The 19,300-nt window shown below is 42.4% G+C and overlaps 1 protein-coding gene across 1 annotated transcript; it reads left to right on the top strand.

Annotated features, from left to right (window-relative positions):
• Positions 1-2,910: 2,910 nt before the first annotated feature.
• Positions 2,911-19,300, top strand: LOC134484934 (zinc finger protein 431-like). Its single transcript, XM_063280788.1, has 3 exons — positions 2,911-2,990; positions 18,774-18,900; positions 19,092-19,300. Exons 1-3 carry the CDS (start codon positions 2,988-2,990, stop codon positions 19,154-19,156), a joined length of 195 nt encoding a protein of 64 aa, XP_063136858.1. The 5' UTR covers positions 2,911-2,987; the 3' UTR covers positions 19,157-19,300.

Raw genomic sequence — 19,300 nt, 5'->3', positions numbered from 1 at the left:
TTTCCCCAGTGTACAGTTATCCTTGTAAAAGGCTACAGGTCTTTCTGGGGAAGAACTGAAGAGAGGCTAATAGCAAAATTTTGAGGCGTCTTATCAAGATCCTTCCTCTGGGGAACTTGGCCAGCCCTTCATTCAAGGGGTTCTGGGTCTGCAAACTGACTCAAGTCTGGAATTTGATTCACTGGCCAAGATTGTCTTTTGCCAGGATCCAATGTAACCTCTCTCTCATTTGTTTTAGAATTTGTCTGCTTATACAGATCAAACAGATATGCAGTAGGCTTCTTATCTATTTCGTGCCTGGAAATACCATGACTGATTAGGCACTACCAAAGGTCTGAACGAGTCATGCCATTATAAATTTCACCTCTCCTGTGCTGATCATTACAGGCTATGTCATTATAAACATTGTTTTGTCTACTCTGACTAGTATAATAACTACGTTCACCTTGTCTCTTGCGGTTCAATGCTGCCATCTGGCCCTAAAGAAGGGCCAGGTAGCAGCGTTGAATTTAATTCATTAATTGAGCAACATCTCCATCCCTAAGGTCTGGCACACAGAAAAGGGCAAGAACAACACTTTTCAAATATATGGTGCCCCTCGCACCAGTTTGCGTCTTATAGGATTCATGAAGGGCATATCTTCTGGGCCTTCCCATTGTGGAATATTAGGTTTTACACAACCTATCTACTCTGGCATTGCAATTTCCCTGAGCCTTGTGAATTCATCTGGGTTCAGGTAAACTGCAGCTACTTCTCACCTGGTAGGTCTGAGACAAGCCTGGGAGAAAAGCAGGAAACAGAGGACAAACACTGTGGAGCACAGTTCTTAGCTGGCTCATCTTCCTCAGTGGAAAGGTGGAAAAACAAAACAAAAACCACACATGCACACACACACACGGCTATATTACTAAAGATTCTATTAATGAACAGAACTGATAGAATGAATCTCTGTATGCATGTTGAAAGGGGATTTACCAGAATGTCTCACTAACAGTGGCTGTCTACCAATGGAAAGTTGAAGAATCCAGTGTGGTTCAGTCTATGTGGCTGGATGTCTGTCTGTCTTCAGTATATACCAGAGTTTCAAAGCAGTAGGCTTTTTAATGCCAGAAAAAGAAAAGAAAGAAAGAAAGGAGAAAAGGCAAGAAAGAACTTGCTAGCCAGAGGTAAGGTAAGTAGACAAGGAGAATGAGCTACCATCTTCAGTGTTCTTTATATATGTAGGCTGCCACCAGAAGCTGTGGCCTAGAGTATAGGTGGATCTTAACAACTCAAAAAATCTAGATTAAAGAAAGGTTTTCACATTTCAAAAGCTATAATTAAGAGAAATCCCCCACAGTACCCAATCTCTTTCAGTTTTAGTTAATTCCACATGTAGTCAGTTTGAATACAAGGAATAGCCAATATGTAAGACAAGACAGAAAACTGAGAAAGATACCTCCCAACCTCCCCCAGCACCGCCGTTTCAGGCAAGGAGAAAACAGGCTTCATTTCCAAAGCAATGATTTCCTTCAAGAAAATAAGCCCTGGGATTTTACTGAAGGAGTTTGGCTATGTTCACATATAGGTTTCCCTACCCCTATACATGCCATGTTAGCCATCGTTGGACTAACGATGTGAAAATTCTAATAAATCTGCTTTCAACATGCAGAGATTCATCCTATCAGGTCTCTTCATCTGGAGAACCTTTTCTAAAACAGTTCTGTGTGTGAATGTGTGCTTATCTTCTCACTGAAGAGGATGTGCTGGCTAACAGTAGTGTTCCTCACGGTTTGTCTCCCAGGGTTCCCATACCTACCAGTGAAAACTAGCTGCAGTTTACCTAAGCCCAGCACGAAGGATTCAACCCATGCCAAATTAGAGTGTTTGCAGATTTGTTGGGGGCAATTCTCTAGTGGGCTCATTGATCCCAAGGATAGAGTTCACTAGTCCCAAAGAGGTCAGAAAAGTCGATATGGAGAGTAAGGATAACGAAGGGTGGGAGAAAGAGAGAAAGAGCAAGCAAGGCAAGCAGGGAGAGAAAAATGATGTAATTGGGGGGGGGGTTGACAGGGAAAGTGGAGGGAAGAGAGGGAAGGGTGGAAAGGGGAGGGGGAGGGAGAGAGAGGCAGAGAAACAGAAAGACAAAGAGTACAAAATTTCTGGATTATATAGGAAGAGCTTCTGGGGAAGGGAAAACTTGGCCCCTGCGCTGTAAAGTTCAAGGTACAAGGTGGGGTATGCCAGACACGCCCTGTTACAGGTGGGGACTGAGGAGTGCTGGGAAAACCTGGAGGCCCAGACAGCTTTGGTGTGTTAAATATATGAAGGTCAGCTGATTATCGGGTCTGAATCCCAACAGCCACAAAACAAAACTCTTGTTTCCTCAAATCTCTCTTTAATTGTTAATCTCTTGGGCACCCTTCCACTTGTGGGATAAATTAATAACCCCACTGCAAGTTGAGTATGGCGGTTATGCAAGCTGTATACCTTGATTCCAGGAGGAGGAAGGGAAAGAGCCTACTGAGTGTGTTGAGCTGTGTTCACTTTGGAAGTGAGGACCTGGTGAGCACAGGGTCACCGCCCACAAAAGGGAGGAGCAATAGGCTGAGCAGTGGTAGGTGGCCTGGTGGGTACTTCCTAGGGCTGGGCGGGGAGACAGATGAGAACGCTATTGGAGGACAGGCACAAGTGCTACTGAAATGCAAATCCCTGTAGATCTGGAAATGGTCTGGCCCTGGGCTTGAAGCTTAGGCTGAGAGCTGTGTATCCTCACTGTATCTTCAGCTCAGTCTAACCCTTATGGAGGTGCTCGAGTCACTCAAGACTACTGGCCAATTAGAGTCTTCACTGGACGAGCCAATCAGAAGAGAAGGCAGGCATTTCCTGGTGCCTTGCTGCAGGATTAGCCTAGTTGCCAAGCCTTCTTAAATGGTCCTGGCTGCTTTGCCCTGTGTCCTGCGGTTGGATTCTGTGAGGCATGCTCAGGCAAGCTCCAAAGTTGCGACATGGTGAGCACATTGTCAGGGCACACAAAGGGGCAGGAGACATGGAGGGCCGGCCGGGCGGTGGGGCAGGGGCGGGGGGGACTGAGCTGTGGAAGCTGGTGTGGTGGGTCTTTCCCGGGGCTGAGTGGGAATTGGCCACTACCTGTGGGGTCTTAGCCACTCACTGGACCCAGAGGCAGTTTCTGAAGAACTTCCCTGTAGGGGTGCAACTGTGCAGAGCATTTGGCTTGTGTATGGAAAGAACCTTGGCGTGGTCCCAAACTCAGAAGCCGGGTTTCTACAAGTTCTGTTCATAGCATTTAACATTAAGGTGTAAGATCCATTTGGAGTTATTTTGTGGAGGTTGTGGAAGGCATCTCATGTGCTGGGTAGCAATCCAATATCAAGCTGTAATGTAAGAGTAGAATTGATGATGTAAAGGATTTGCTAAAGGTTAGGAGATAGCAAGGCACACCAAGTATTATTTAGCTGAGAGAGGACTGCCTGCAAAACACCCCACGTGTGAGTAGTAAGCTAACCAGGCCTGTTAGAGATTAGGATGCTAGGATACACAAGTTTGTTCACCAGGATTGTCCAGAAATATGGCACCAGACCCTGATTTGCAACCAGCCACTAGGCCCCTCTCCTTATCAAAGAGCAGGCCTCTAACAAGCTGATCAATGGGGCATTACAGGATCACAATCAACAGTAAGCCTGGTGTGCCATAACGGTTTAGTTTTCTTCTTGAGAAAAGCATAGTTCTGCCACATGGGCAAGATGACACCCGGTGACAACCATTAGAAAAGGTAAAACAAGGGGTTGGGGATTTAGCTCAGTGGTAGAGGCAAGCGCAAGGCCCTGGGTTCGGTCCCCATCTCCGGAAAAAAAAATGAAAGAAAAAAAAAGGAAAGAAAAGAAAAGGTAAAACAATAACAAAACACTGTTTTATTGAATGCTGGCCTGATCAAGCTATGCTTTCCCTCCTTTTCCTGAGATCCCCATGTTTGAGCTCCTTCTGAGACTCAGGGACGTGCTTGCCAGAGCCAGTAAGCATCTAGGGCATAGTCCTTGGGAGCTTTCCCTGGGTCCCTGTGTATAGAGATCAAACAGCTCCCCTGAAATCAGGAATATGCTTGGGGCCAGGGCATTTGGGAGAGGCTGCTTAAGATTCTGAGAAAACAAATCTTCCCTGTTGTGCTTTGCCCTGAAGTTTTCTGTATTTTGATGCTAATTCCCTGCCCCAAGGACAGCTGCCTAGTCACCTACTGAGAACTCAGGTGACTTCACCAGAACCACCTCCCCATTGAATTTGTAAAGTACAGGTGAGGGGCAGGTACAGGATAGAAGGAAGCCTATCAATGGAGGAGAAGGATGGATGGGCAGGAGAGAAGTTTGAAAGAGGAGGAGGAGACTAGGACAGAGAGGAAGAGAGAGGAGAGAGGAAAGAGGGAAATGCCATGGCAGGTGATGTTAAGTGTCTGCTCTGTGTATTTACAGGTATCAATGTTCCTAAGGGATGGTTGGTACCGGGCTGTGTATGTTTAAGACGGCAATTATATCTTACCAATTGGATCTAACATTATTGTGTTGTGTGTTCTTTATGTGGGGGTTTCAGTGTAGGAAAGTGTGCGGCTGGGATGTGATTCTGCCAAGATACTTAGCAGATATCTTGGGGCACTGCTGTGCTGGACCTAGCGGGATAAAAGACCAACAATACCCTCTTTATTTTTACATTTTCACAACATCCCTTCCCACCTTATGGGGCTATGGTTCCCAAGGCCACTACAGGCTTGGTAAGGAATATTTTTGAAATACACGGAGTTCCTTGTGCAGCACCGTTTGATTAGACTTTTCCTGAGTGTGTCCCATTATATGATGTTTCTGCTAAGTTCGTAGTTTAATCTTTCTGCTGACTTCATAGATGTCTCCCGGTTCTTTCCATTTACCTTTTCTAAACCATATGCAAGGTGATATTCTTCTTAAGCTTATTTAGTTTAAGAACACTCCACCCCCACCCCAGTTTTTATACTTTCTAGCTTCTCCTTTTCCTATGTTTTTCTTCATCTTGAGACCTTCCACTTAGGAAACTGTCACTAACCTACTGTTTTAGGGCACTGGTGTACTTAAGAAACATCCTGGAAATGTTTGCTGTGTAAACGGCCTATTTATGTGGCCAGACTTGTAGCCTCCAGTTTATATTTAAATTGTTCAAAACTTAACCTGGAAAAAAAATGGGCTGGGGAGATGGCTCAGCAGTTAAGAGGACTGACTGCTCTCCCAGAGTTACTATTTCCAGCAACCACATGGTGGCTCACAACCATCTGTAATGGGATGCTCTCTTCTGAAGTGTCTGAAGAAAACCACAGTGTACTAACATATAAATAAAATAAATAAATCTTAAGGAAAAAAAAACTTAACCTGGAACCTGAAGCTAAAACAAACTTAAGGGTGACAGCATACATGGAATGTAAAATCTACCTAGGCTAGATTCTCTTTTAGCATTTTAGACCCAGCTAACTGGATCTGTGCTGGTCTTTGCTACTTTGTGGTTTCTTTTTCCCCACTTTTAATCCCCCTCCTCAGACCCCCTTCCCCCACCCTCGTTTCACCCCCTAACACCAGATAAAAGAGAAACAAGCATGGAGGAGAAAAAGATCCTTGAATCTAGTTCCTTGTACTCGACCCACCAGCATGAGTCGAACAGTCTCTGCTGGGGGCAGTGAAGATGCAAAGCCAAGAGTTATATTTGGGGGGACTGCTGGTTAATACAACTGCCTGGAGTTTGTTTTTCATAATTTTTCTGTCCCACAGTGCCATAGAAAGCAAAGCCACAAGTTAACAAACAATTCTCCAAAATATGCACAGAATATCGGTTCTTATCCAGAGGCACCTCCCTGTTCCTTCCACCAAGGTTGATAAAACTTTCAGCCCCTCCAATCATCCCATGCCTCAGTAGGCTGATAAATTTGCCTACAGCCCCTGACCCACTTTGACTGCCTGGGTACATACAAAGAATAGGGTCAGTTGTAAGGCACAAAGTAGCCAAGTGTGGGGAGCCGACTTGCCTGAGACTCCAACATTGAGCTAATTAGGACAGACAAAGAACATATGAAAGCTCACCTAAAGGACAAGCTCAGTGGAAAAAACCTAAGGTTCTAGCTAAGGTGCGGATACCAATCTGGGGGTCAGCATTGCTCAGTAACAAGGCTTGCCAGGAGCGCTGACACAAATCTGGTGGTCCAGCAGGTTTGCCAAGTGTAGGCTCCTGACCTTTTGTTGGGAGCTAGCTCCATACAGACCTTTGCAAAAGAACCAGCTTCCTGTAGACCCCTACAGACCCAGGGCTGTGACATTTTGCTGAGAGTCAATTTCCTCCAGACCCACAGATTGTGACCTTCTGCTAGGGCCCAACTTTCTACAAGACCTAGGCCAACATCCCACAGGAGTGAGCCAACTATCCTGTTGCAGGATGGGACAGCCAAGGAAGAAAAAAGGTGTAAACAAAGTTCCCGAGGTCACTGTATTGGGTTTATCAAGATGACCAAGATACAAGGAACACATTACTCTGTCCCATCCAAAGGGACAGTCAATGAGGGTCCAGTGGGTACCGAGAAGAGAATGGGGGACAAGAGACTAGAAGAAGGACGCTAATACAAGCGTCTGATCAAGGTGACAATTTTATTCTTGCTCTGGTCATATACTATAGCAAGACTGGGGGAGGAGGAAATCTTCAGGGGGCTGGGAGATCTGGATGTATTAGCCTAAGAAGAAGTTGGCTCACACCTGCGGGATGTTGTCCTAGGTCTGTAGGAAGCTGACTCCCCCCCAAAGGTCAGGAGCCTCCACTTGGCAAGGCAGTTTCTAAGGAAAACTCACCACCAGATTTGTATCAGCCTTTCTGTAAGCTTAGCTAGAACACTGTTTTTTTGTTTTTCCACTGAGCTTGTCCATTGGATGAACTTTCATATGTCTTTTGTCTGTCCTAATTAGCTCAATGTTGGGGTCTCTGGCAAGTTGGCTCCCTCATTCCTCAGCTGTATTTTTTTTTTTTTTGAACATACTTTCTTGTCCTAGCCCAGTGGCAAATATACTTGCCATTTTCCTAGAAGTGGTACCAAGAGCTCTCCACACCTGAGAGAGTAGAAGTTTCTAATAAAATACAAATTTACCATACTAGGGCTCTGTCTGCCCCTAGGGTGGGGTGGAAGGGCAGAGCTGGGAAGGCTTGTGATGAGTCATGCAATCTCTAATCCTCCAATAGAGGGGCTGCTACTGTTCTCTGGGGAGCCTAGCAATCAGGAGGAGCACCAGTGGGAGGTAGCTTGCAGGTTCTTTCCATGTTCTCTGATGTAGTTCATCAGAGAGCTGTGAGGGAGATTTTGTAGCCACCAGGAATAACAGGTTGGCTCAGCTATCGGTGTCCAATCTCACTGGACTGATGTGGACTGTGAACCAGACTGTGGTGCTGTTGGTACATGTGCTGTCCTGGGCAGAGGGCCTAGTCCTCTGAGCCTCTCTGAGTGTGGGTTCCCTGGGGAGGGGGCTCTGCATCTGGTTATAAGGTGTGTTGATTATAATATCACTGCCCAGTGTGCACACAAGCATTGCTCTTGGTGTGCAGAAGACAGATTTCAAAACTGAAAATCCGGTTTCTAGAAGTTCTGAAGATTGTATTGCAAATTTATTTTGTGTGGTAAATTTTACAAATAGTTTTGAAACTGGGAGGGATGAGGTTATGAGAATCATCCTTTGGCAATACTTGGTTAAAATCCTTTTACCTTTCCACTATCAGCAGTCACAGTGAATGGAGTGATTCAGGGAAATTCAGTTCCAGAGTCCAAAAGGAGTTTCTGAGAAGCAGAGGTTTCTCAGGTGTGCAGGGTGGCATGTAGGTGGGCAGGGCAGATTCTCTTCATTACTAAAATCCACATGGCATCGTGTTGAAGCAGACATTAAATTATTCTTCAACCTTCGTTTGTGTGTGGGTTCAGGGGGGCTGGGTTTGTGTGAGATCACACGGGGGCATTGGGAGCCGCAGAGCCATAACCCACCTTTCCTACCACCTCCACACAGAGTGTTCTAAAGCACGGGTGTCAGTAGTGGCTGGAGGGTCAGAAATATAGCAGTTTAGGGGTCAGTTAGAGTCATTTTGTGGGAGTTGGGAAGTCTGTGTTTTTTCCATTTGAATACACATGCAATCATAGGTAATATTGGTCAAGTTCACATTTTTCCTGGCTGAGTTTCCTTAGGTCTTTTGATTAAAACTTGACTATAATTTGGGGTTTATGTTCTTGCCTTTTTTTCTCTACATCTCATTTTTTCACAACTGTGCTAAAACTTTTGATCGTTGTAGCTCTTTGATAAGTACAGATGGAATCTATACTGTGCCAAAATGTGTACTGTTTCTTCATAATCCTGTTGATGATTCTGAGGTTTTTTTCACATGGCAAATAGCTTTGAAATCAGCTGTCCTGTTATATATTATTAGAAGTTTTCTTTAGAGTGTATTGATTTTTTGCTGCAAATTGAACATACCGAACATTGCTTTTTTAACATCCCTATAATGGTGTTGTTTACAGTTATATAAATTGGTAATAGATATTCTACATAATAATTCATCTCGCAAGCTATATAGTACGTGTGTGAAACTGAAACTGATGTGAAATAATGTACAAAGCCATAGAAAGAGGACTTTAGTGTAGACTTTAGTGACAGTGAATACATCCTTAGGGTCACGTAGGCCAGATCTTCATCAGTATGACTTAAGTGAGAAAACAAAAAGTGTGAAAATAAAGCGTGGTCCAGAATTGGACAATGAATCTGGATGTGACACAGGATTGTGTCTTAGCAGTAAACTCTGATAGCAGTAGGTTGGGATTTTCCATAGATACCTACCAAAACTAGTTATGACTATGTTTTTATAGTTGATATAAAATTGTGCATATTTAATATATGTTTTCTGACACATGTGGACATAATACCTACACCCAAGGAACCCCATTCTACGCAGTGTTGTAGTGGAATCGCGGCTCGTGCCCAGACAGACCACACCTGGCCAGTACGGTTCCAGGTTTGAGAGTTTCATTGGTGCTGGGGGTGGGAGGGGTTGCACAAAGGAGGGGAGGAGACAAAGGAGGAAAAGAGAAAGAAGGGGCAAAGTTCAGGAAGGGTTGGCTTTTGATTTGGGCAGGGACATAACTCTTGCATGTGAGGGTGGGAGATGGACTAGGAGGACACTGGAAATATATGACAACAGATGCACAGGTCCCTGTCACCTGTGGGTGACGTCACTGTTTGGAGACAATTTGCAACCACAAAGCCAGTTCCTGATGCCAACACTAAGTTATCATAAAAATGACAGAATTGCCATGGATCCCAGCAGTCTTCTCAGTCTAGTTTCCATGTACTTGAAATTAGTTTTAAGAAGCACCAGAATTCTCATGTTCATTGCAGTTGTATTCATGTTAGCCTAAACATGAAAATAACATTAATGCTCATTTGTTGAGGACAAGCTATGTGCCTCTAGGGGACCTTGGGTTAAAGGATCGGATAAAGGATCAAGCATTGGTAAAGACTCTCACAGTCAGTGCTTTATTGGTCATAAAACAGCATGTAATTATAGCTTAAGCATCATCAACCCATTTCTTTCTCCCGTATAATTTTAACCTTTAATGCACTCTTATTATCAGATGGATATGGGAGCTTGAACCATGTTGTCAACATTGCAGGTGGCACTCGAAAATGAAGGGTGACCAAGCCAACTCAGTCAGTCAACAGGGTCTCAAGGGAGAGAGTGAGGATTGAAAAGAAAAAGACAATTAGAAAATATATAGCATGATTCTACCCAGTGCTGAGGCTGAAGCAGGTTTATTTTTCCCAGTCTGCTTTTCTACAATTTTTAGTACAAGCAAATAATAAGGTCAATTCTCGGTCAAGGAACAAACAAGGCATAAAGTCCTCTGATCATTGTTTCTAGGGGCTCATCAGTTTGACAAGAGAAAAGGAATGTTACTAGCCCAAATGTAAATACTCTTACCTGAACCTACTTCCTAAGTCCTAGTCCAAGATCAAATTCCTCCCAAATTCCTATAGAAGGGCAGAAAACAGAGAATCCAGCTGAAGCAATCTCCTACAAAGGGATTTTTTCCTAATGTTTATTTAGAACATTATGTGGAGAAGAGAAATGAAAAATCAAGCTTTCTGTAGCAATAGTTCTTATAGATGTGAAGCAAATGTGCTGTTATGGGATGTGGTAAAACTGCAGAAAGTGGCTTTGTTTGGATGGCATGAGAGCCCTCTGCCAATGAGTCATACTGCATGAAGAAGTAAAAATGAGGTTAAGAAACAGATTGAAGGGCTGGGGATTTAGCTCAGTGGTAGAGTGCTTGCCTAGCAAGGGCGAGGCCCTGGGTTCAATCCCCAGCTCTGAAAAAATGAAAAGAAAAAAAAAAAGAAAAAAAGAACCAGATTGACTGTTTTGTTTGAGTTTAAATACTAACAATAAATTAGAGTTGAACAAACATGTAAAAGTCTTAGATAACTGACTTGGCTCTTTGTTTTCTCTGCCTTAAATAACTTATCTTAGATGGTAATACTTTCATTTTTGCTTTGGAGAAAGCGTTTAAACATTTAATATTTTTATACATTGATTTATTTAGGCTTAATGCATAATATAGTTAATGTAGCGATTTTGTGCAACATCTCATTTATTTCTTTTGAATAGTTATTGAAACATTAGTTTTTCTTAAGAACAATTATGAGTATTCCTTTGGAATGAAATGAAAAGCATTGTAATTCCACATTCCAAACTAGTGAAAGCTAACACAAGAAAGTGACTGCTTTTGTTTCCTGCATGATATATATTTCACATTGTTGAGAACAAAACTTCTGATTTCACAGATATAGACTGGGCCCAAGATGAGCTTGTCATGAACTCCTGTGTTGCAGAGTATTTGATCGAATTGTGAACCCAGAGACTGTCCAATTTACTGGAGGCAGGGGTGAGGGGGGAGCTGTTTCTAACTAGTATGACTCAGTCCTTAGTATACACCTTTGCTCTCAAATGGTGAAGGTAAACATAGCTTTAGAAGGAAGCACTCATGTTCGCAAGTAATGTATAATTGATTGGCTGAAAAAAACGATGAATCAGGTTAAGATCTGACAGAATAGGATATGCCCAACTCTCAAGAGAAGAGGGAAAAGACGCAATATAAGAGGAAGCAGCGGGGTTGGGAATTTAGCTCAGTGGTAGATCACTTGCCTAGCAATCAAAAGGCCCTGGGTTTGGTCCCCAGCCCCTGGGGATGGGGGGCAGAGAAAAGAAAGAAGGAAAAGTAAAGAGGAAGCAGCACAGAAGGTAAGAGGAGGAAGCAGTTTTACCTGGAGAATTTTACAGAGAGAGGCAGGCTAAAGACAGAAAAAGAGCAAATGAGCAAGAGAATGAGAAGAGAGCAATTTACTCGTGTTCCTTTGAGGCCAAGTACAGCAATTCAGTCAGAAGTGAAAGACGCAATTTGAATTGGGTAGCATAAAGAGTTTCAGCTAGGAGAGCAGAGTTGAACAGCCAGAGTTCAAAAGGAAGAAGAAAGGGTGATTTTATTCAACAGTTAAGTCTCAGATGCCCAAAACACTCAAGTGCCCAACTCTCCTCAGCCCCCTCAGTGTTTGCCGGGTGCTGAGCCTTGCTGATGCATGGAAGCTTTAGTTCCTAACTAAGGAATATCTTGATCTTTCTGTTTGGCACCTGGGCAGTAACACCCAGTTCCTGTTTTTTATTCCAGTTTTTCTTCTGAGGGCATAACCTATTTTTCCACTGTGCTTCCTGGAATTCTCCAACCAGTGAACTTGGGTGTATATTCTGTGAACCTCAGTAAAGCTTTGGCATTTTCTTTGCACAAATGACCCCAGTCTGGGTCTTTTGTTAAATCCACCAGGCCTACGCCCCGACATTCTAGACCTAGATAAGACTGTACAGAAGCTGTAAGCTTCCTTGACTAGGCCTAGATTATCAGAAGGAGGAAGTAAGCCTTCAAGGCATTTTTTACTTTTTTTTTTTCTTTTTTTTCGGAGCTGGGGACTGAACCCAGGGCCTTGTGCTTGCTAGGCAAGCACTCTACCACTGAGCTAAATCCCCAACCCCCTCTTCAAGGCATTTTTACATTCCTATGTGATAGTCACTGTCTACAAAAATAGAACCAGAACTGTATGTATCACAATCTTGCTGCCCCTATCTTTCCGATTTTGCTTTTCTTTGTTCACTATAGCTTCCCTTCATTGCATTTTCATTTAGGCAATATTGAATTAAGTTTCTAAATGAGGGTAGATTCTCATATAATATATCCTGACCACTGTTTCCCCACCCTACACTCCCAACTACCCCCACGTTTGTCCTTTCCCCAAGATCCACCCCCCCCACACACACACCCATTTCCTCTTCAAAAAGGAGCAGACCTAACAGACAAATCAAGATAGAAAAAGACAAGGCGAAAGCCTTCATATTGGACAAGGCAACCTGATAGGAAAAATCTCAAGATCAAGCCAAAGAATCAGAGTTAAACCTGCTTCCACTGTTAGGAGTCACACAAAGACACCAAGCTAACAGCCATAACGTATCAGCAGAGGACCTGGCATAGACCCATGCTGTCTCTATGCTTGCCATTTAAGTTTCTGTAAGATTCCTAGAAATCCAGTCAGTGTTAGTCATGGGTTCCCTCTCATGTCAAAGGCCTCAAGTTAAACCAAACATTGGTTGGTCACTCAAACAAATTTGTTACCCTCATGCCCCAGCACATCTTAGGAAGGACCAATTGTAGGTGCGTATGGGTGTTGGGGGTGGAGGGGAGTTTCCAGGTTTCTCTTTCTTCCTTTTAGCCTGTAGAGTACCTTCTCTCCTCAAAGAGACTAGAACACAGGGGTGAAGGCTCCGAGCCTGTACTAGCTTAACCTCTGCATTTAGTGAACTGTGTGGAATTTGTCCTTAATGATCAGTCCCTGCTGTCAGTTATCTGAGAGCAAAATTTGTCCTTGCATCAGCAAGGATTGTTGAAGGATCTCAAGGGACCGCCTTGGCCAACAGCTCAACAATATATAACTTATTAGCAACATCGAAACCCTGCCTGGTGTCAATGGATGGTCAGTTCAGACTCCATATCCTCCATTACTAGGAGTTTTCATTAGGGTCACCCTGGTCATCCAGGAAGTTGTCATTGTACTGGATTTCTATACTAACTCCCAAACAACCCCTAATTCCAGCTGTTTCTACCTGCATTGTAGTTCCCCCTGCATCCCCCCCCAACTGATCCTACCTACTCCTGTTCCCATCAAACTCTGGTCTACTCACAGAAATTATTCTATTTCCCCTGTAGAAAGAGATCTGTGCTTCCTGCCTAGAGCCTACCTCTTTAACTAACCCCTCTGGGTTGGATTATTATTTACCTAATAGGTAATATCCACTTGTAAGTAAATGCATGCCATGTTTGTCATTCTGGGTGTGATTTCTTTAGTTGCATTTACTTGCCTGTAAATTCATGATGGCATCTTTTTAAACAGCTGAGTGATACTCCATTTTATAAATGTACCACATGTTTTGTTTACCCTGTAAGGTCAAAGTTAGTCTTAACTACCAGGAGATTCCCCCAAGTAAGGCATGAGAATGGAGTTTAATGCAAAGGCAAGAATTTATTTTCGGGTGTGTCAGGGTCAACCTTTAATCAGCCCCTCGTAATAAGTGACTGGAAGGTGACCGCAGTGGCTGTGACAAGCAGTTTTTATACTTTCAGAGGCACAGGTTACATTAGCAGGTTTACATTTCAAACTTATATGGCATTCCTTTGAGCTCTTCATCTGGGAACAGAGGATCAGGCTACTATCAGTACATTTTGCAGGATTTTCAAGAATGTCCCTGCTCCTCCCAAGAACTGTGGGTGGAGAATGGAACTTGTCCTAGCCTTGACCAGAGGCAGTTGATGTAAAGCTGGCAAAAGCCCTTAGGGTCCCCATAACCTACCTACTTTCCACCAGGCCAAGCCTCCTGACAGCTCTTAGGCTTCAGTAAGAACTAGGGTCCTTCAACCCATTCTTCAGTTGAGGTACTTTTCGGTTGTTTCTAGGTTCTGGCAAGTGTGAATAAATATGCTATGAACATAGGTGAGCAAATGGCCTTGTGGTAGGGTGGAGCACCTTTTAGATAGATGCCCAAGAGCTTTATAGCTGTGATTTGAGATAGATGGATTCTCGGGGTTCTGAGGCACCAGGACTCTGAAGAAATGCTCATTTCCATAGTGGCAGTATTAGTTTGCACCCTACAAGCATGGAGAGTTGTTACCCATTCTCCACATTCTTACCAGCATGACTTGTCACTTGTATTGATCTTAGCCATTCTGACATGTGCAAGATAGATTCTCAAAGTAGTTTTGATTTGCATTTCCTCATGGCTGAGATGATAATGATTTCTTTAAGTATTTCTCAGCTTTTTGAGATTCCTCTGTTGAGAATTCTCTGTATAGATTTATACCACCCCCCTTTCTTAAGAAGATTTATTTATTTAATGTGATCGAGTACACTGTACCTGTCTTCAGACAGGCCAAAAGAGGGCATCAGATCCCATTACAGATGGTTGTGAGCCACCATGTGGTTGCTAGGAATTGAACTCAGGACCTCTGGAAGAGCAGTCACTGCTCTTAACCACTAAGCCATCTCTCCAGCTCCTATACCCCATTTTTTAATTAAAGTTTTTACTTTAGAAAGTCTATTTTCTTGAGGTCTTTATGTATTTTATATATTAGGCCTCTATAAGATACGGATTTGCTTAAAAAACTATTTTCCCATTCCTTAGGCTGCCACTATGTCCAATTGACTGGGATTTTGCCACTTTTAATCCCCTTTATATATTTATTTTTTTTTATTTATTGGCAAAGAGGAGAAACAGAATACACAGGATGAGGACTGGCCTGTAATTTCTTAAAATTGTTATTACAATCTTGTAGTTCATATTTAAAACACTTTCAGTCTGTCTTTCTGTCTCCTTTTATTTTTGACATCATTTACGTTGTGTGATTCTATTCATTATAATCTAATTATATTGTTTCTCTGGAAAATGAAAGACCTTCACCTACAATTTGATCTTCTGAAAATTTACTATGTCATGAGTTTCTTGAGGTTTTGATAGTTTGGGAAACAGTTTTAGTGTCCTCTTCTGAAGGCTTGCCTCTCCTCATTTCTTGGCAAATCTGTGTTTTCCAGTTGTTGCAATCATCAATTTTTGGGTTTTTTTGTGTGTGTGTGTGTGTGTGTGTGTGTGTGTGTGTGTGTGTGTGTGGTTTGTTTGTTGGTTTTTGCTAAGTGAATGATTGATGTCCTTAAGACATTTGATTTTAGGCTTTTTAAAATTTCTGATATATTATTGCCTTTTTGTCCTAGTTAGCTTCAGTTGTGAACAGTTTAGAGCCTACAATCATCTGAGGGCCTCTCACTTGAGGGCATGCCCTCATCAAAATGTCTGGATGCTGTATCAGTGAGAGATTGTGTTGTGATGATTGATGTAGGAAGGCTCTACACTGAAGGTGGCAGGATCCCTAAGCAAGTGGGCCTGGGCTGGGTAAGAGAGCTGGGTAAGTATGAGACAGTGACCAAGCAGGAAACAATATTTGTTCATGGTTTTTGCCTTTTCTTGAAGCTTGAGTTTCTATCCTAAGCTCCCAAACTGATGGCTGTCATATGACTGGTCCAAACAAGTGAACCTGTTTATTTGCTGAGATGCTTTTGGTTAGAGAATTGAATCAAAGTAGGAGAGGAGCAAGTTAGAACAAAAAAAAGGTTATTTTGTTGCTGGACAGAAACTAGAGAAACTAGAAATGTTCTCCTTTGGAGGAAAGTGGTAAATATCAGGGCTTGAGATGGTAAACAGCATAGAAAGCTGTATTCAGAGCTTAATCGGCTGTTGTTGTAGCACCTGGAAGACTGGAGTCAATGCAAGTAATGCAGTCAGAAGTTGAGGTCATAGGATTTCAGGGGAAAATAGACTCCATGAAAAATTTAGCTAGAGGTCATTTATGTGGTATTTTGACACCAAGTCTTTCTTATTCCGCCCATGCTCTGAGAAATTGAGCAAGGCAGAATTAAAGAACAATTAGCTATATTTCTCAGGTGAAATATTGAATCTGTTAGATGATTATTACTAGTAACTCATTCTGGACTACAAGAAAAAAACAACAAGTTGAGCAGAAATAAATGCAAAGTCTGTGGTTTGTAGAGAAAAGGAGCCCTGGGAAGTTACACATGGCAGCCAAATGCTGAGACACAGGCATGAATTTTTCAAAGAGGTTATCACCATTAAAGAGAAGGACTTTGCTCAGGATTGGAAGCCTAAGAAAGTGAATTAAGGGAAACAATCCCTCCTGCTAAGCCTTCAGTTAATGGAAGGGGGAGTTGGCAAAGTCATTCCTAGACCCAGGAAGGAACTTCATATATAACCTGCTACTACTGGTCCAAGCGTGGCACCCAAGTTCTGGAAATAAGAAAGATGGAAAATGTAAGGTTATGGCTTCTTCCCCCGTGGTTTCAGTTCAGCACTGTTCCAGCCATCTATGTTTGGCAGAGTGAGATCCCCAGTGAGGGAGAACACTGTGAGAGTGCATGGGATGAATCTGAGGATGAAGCCTGAGTTGCATTTGAGATCACAAGATATAGAGATACCCACGTTATGAGACACCTGTCATGGAGAGCTGCATATAGGGAGTTCAAGGATCTAAACTGAGAGATGTATGAGAAGTTGCAGGGATAGGGCCATCTAAGCCTTTTGAATCTGAAGATCCTTGTGTCTGAGACAGAGCTGCAGGATTTGGTGTTTGTCCTGCTGGGTTTCTTGCTTTGGTCCAACCTTCCCTCACTATGTACACATTCTTCTCCACTGGAATGGGAATGGGTATTCTGTGCCTTTGTATGTTGCAAAGATATAACTTGTTTTCTGATTTTACAAGCTGTGGCAATCAAGAGTGTCAGAAGTGATTTGTGGCATTTGAAGAGTGTATGGGCTGCTGCAGGCTATGAGGGTCATTGGAAGCTCCTGATTAGCTGCCTGTGAGGGATGGTTTTCCTAGAATTGACTTGTTTGGACTTTTCCAGTTCTGGGAAACAGAAACTTAGGCCTAGTTTCCCAGTCTGTCAATTTACAACCTTTCATGGAGGAGTCAGCCTTTCTCTGGCCAAATCAGTTCTCTCAATAGAAGCTTTCGTAGGAGGAAACTTTCTAGATGATTAGTTATTGGGGATGATATTTGGGTGTCTATAGACTCAACCCATTTCCTGTGTGGGGTGTGTGTGTGTGTGTGTGTGTGTGTGTGTGTGTGTGTGTGTGTATTGTGTAGTGGTTGTACCTGATTAGTCAGATTCCTTCTTATGTTGTCTTGCCTTCAGCATTATAGACTCTAACCCTAAATCACATAAGATGCAGTTGAAGCAATTACTATTCAGTGCTAAGGTATTTTGCAAGCCTGGTGTTTTTTATAATTTTAATTTTGTTTTTGTTTTTGAGGACAAAATTTCTCTATGTAGCCTGGCTGTCCTGAAAGTAGCTGTTTAGAACGTGCGGCCTCAGATGTAAGGTCCACCTGCCTCTGGCTCCAGAGTGCCAGGATTAAATGTGGGCCAACACGCCCTGCTTTTTCTTTGTTTGTTTGTTCGTTTTTATATTATTGGCTGATCGGTTGGACTGTGGGTTTTGGCACATGTCAAGCATATGCTGCTGTGTTGATCTTCATCCATGTTATGAATTTTGAAACATGATAGAGAGCATATTCTGTTTCTCAGGATGGCATGTATTCATGACATTCATACTGCCTGGCTATATTGCCTGAGTTTTCTGAGTCATTGGATTGCAGGTATATGACATTTTTCCTACCTGTTGCGTTTGTGTTGATTTATTTTAATGAATATGTATATTTTGCCTGTATGAATGAATATGCACATCACGTATGCCTAATCCCCACTGTAGTCAGAAAATGGCTTGCGAATTCCTGAACTTGGAGTAATCAATAGTTGTGAAGCTCCCTTCTAACTACTGGCAATTGAGGCCAATTATTTATAAGACCAGCAATAGCTCTTCACTGCTGAGCCAGCTCCTGTCCTATCTTGCTTATTTAGGATCAACATTTACATTGCCAATATTTTGAGCTATCTGTTTGTATCTGTTTAAACATTCATTCCCTTTTAGTAAGATCCCATTACTGTTACAGTTTAAACTGGGCCACCTCAAGATTCTGGAAGATGAATACAGAACTGCAGTGAATGTAATTCTTTGTAGGATCTCTAGTAAAAACCTCTGAGTCCTTTCTATCTTTCTTGTTTGTTTGATTAATTTTTCATAGGGGAGACAGGGTCTTAATATGTACCTCTGGCTGTCCTGGATAGACCTCAGATATACCCTCCTCTGCCTCCTCAGTGCTTGGATTAAAGACATGAGCCTGTACGCTCACTTGATATTTTTTGCCATTAGTAATTGTTCATACAATTTCTCTGTGTGCTTAATACTGCGCGCATCTCTCTCTCTCTCTCTCTCTCTCTCTCTCTCTCTCTCTCTCTCTCTTTCTCTCTCTCTCTCCATTAATTAGCATTTCTTTTGCAAGGCTATATCCTACTTAATGAGCAAAGAAATGACAGAGGTGAACCTTATTACTCACTTTTCTTCTAAGATGATTTGGTAATTACATTAGAACATCTGGGTCAAGAAATAAGTGAGGGAAATATCAGAAACATACATTTACAGTGATATCTGTATCATGGTTTCTGTTGTTAATGTATGGGATATTTCAGGATGCATTGACCTATGATGATGTACATGTGAACTTCACTCGAGAAGAATGGGCTTTGCTGGATCCTTCACAGAAGAGTCTCTACAAAGATGTGATGCAGGAGACCTACAGGAACCTCACTGCTATAGGTAAGACAGTGAATTTTCTTTCAGTTTTTAAAACAAGAAAACAAATGTTCCTTTGTTACTGTTGCTTTTCTGTAACTTCAATTGAGAATAAAGGAGAATGAGGTGAAAAGGTCCGGTTCACTGAAGATAGTAACTTAAATGTTGCCTAATTTCCAATAATATATCATACATTTTCTGGTACTGTATTTTAGGTTACAATTGGGAAGACCATAGTATTGAAGAACATTGTCAAAGTTTCAGAAGACATGGAAGGTAATTTTCATGTGCAAGTTGATATGAACATGCCTCTGAAGAAATGTTAGGATGTCCTGGAACTTTTAAAGAAACGCAACAGTATAAAAAGAAAAGCACTTCTCTAAGTTTATTGATTATTAAATTCTCACAAATCCATGTACCTCAA

This window comes from Rattus norvegicus, chromosome 1, assembly GCF_036323735.1.
Source record: "Rattus norvegicus strain BN/NHsdMcwi chromosome 1, GRCr8, whole genome shotgun sequence".
NCBI classification, from domain to species: Eukaryota; Metazoa; Chordata; class Mammalia; order Rodentia; family Muridae; genus Rattus; species Rattus norvegicus.
Note: the sequence above shows the minus strand (reverse complement) of the source record. Positions and strands in the feature narration are given on the sequence as shown.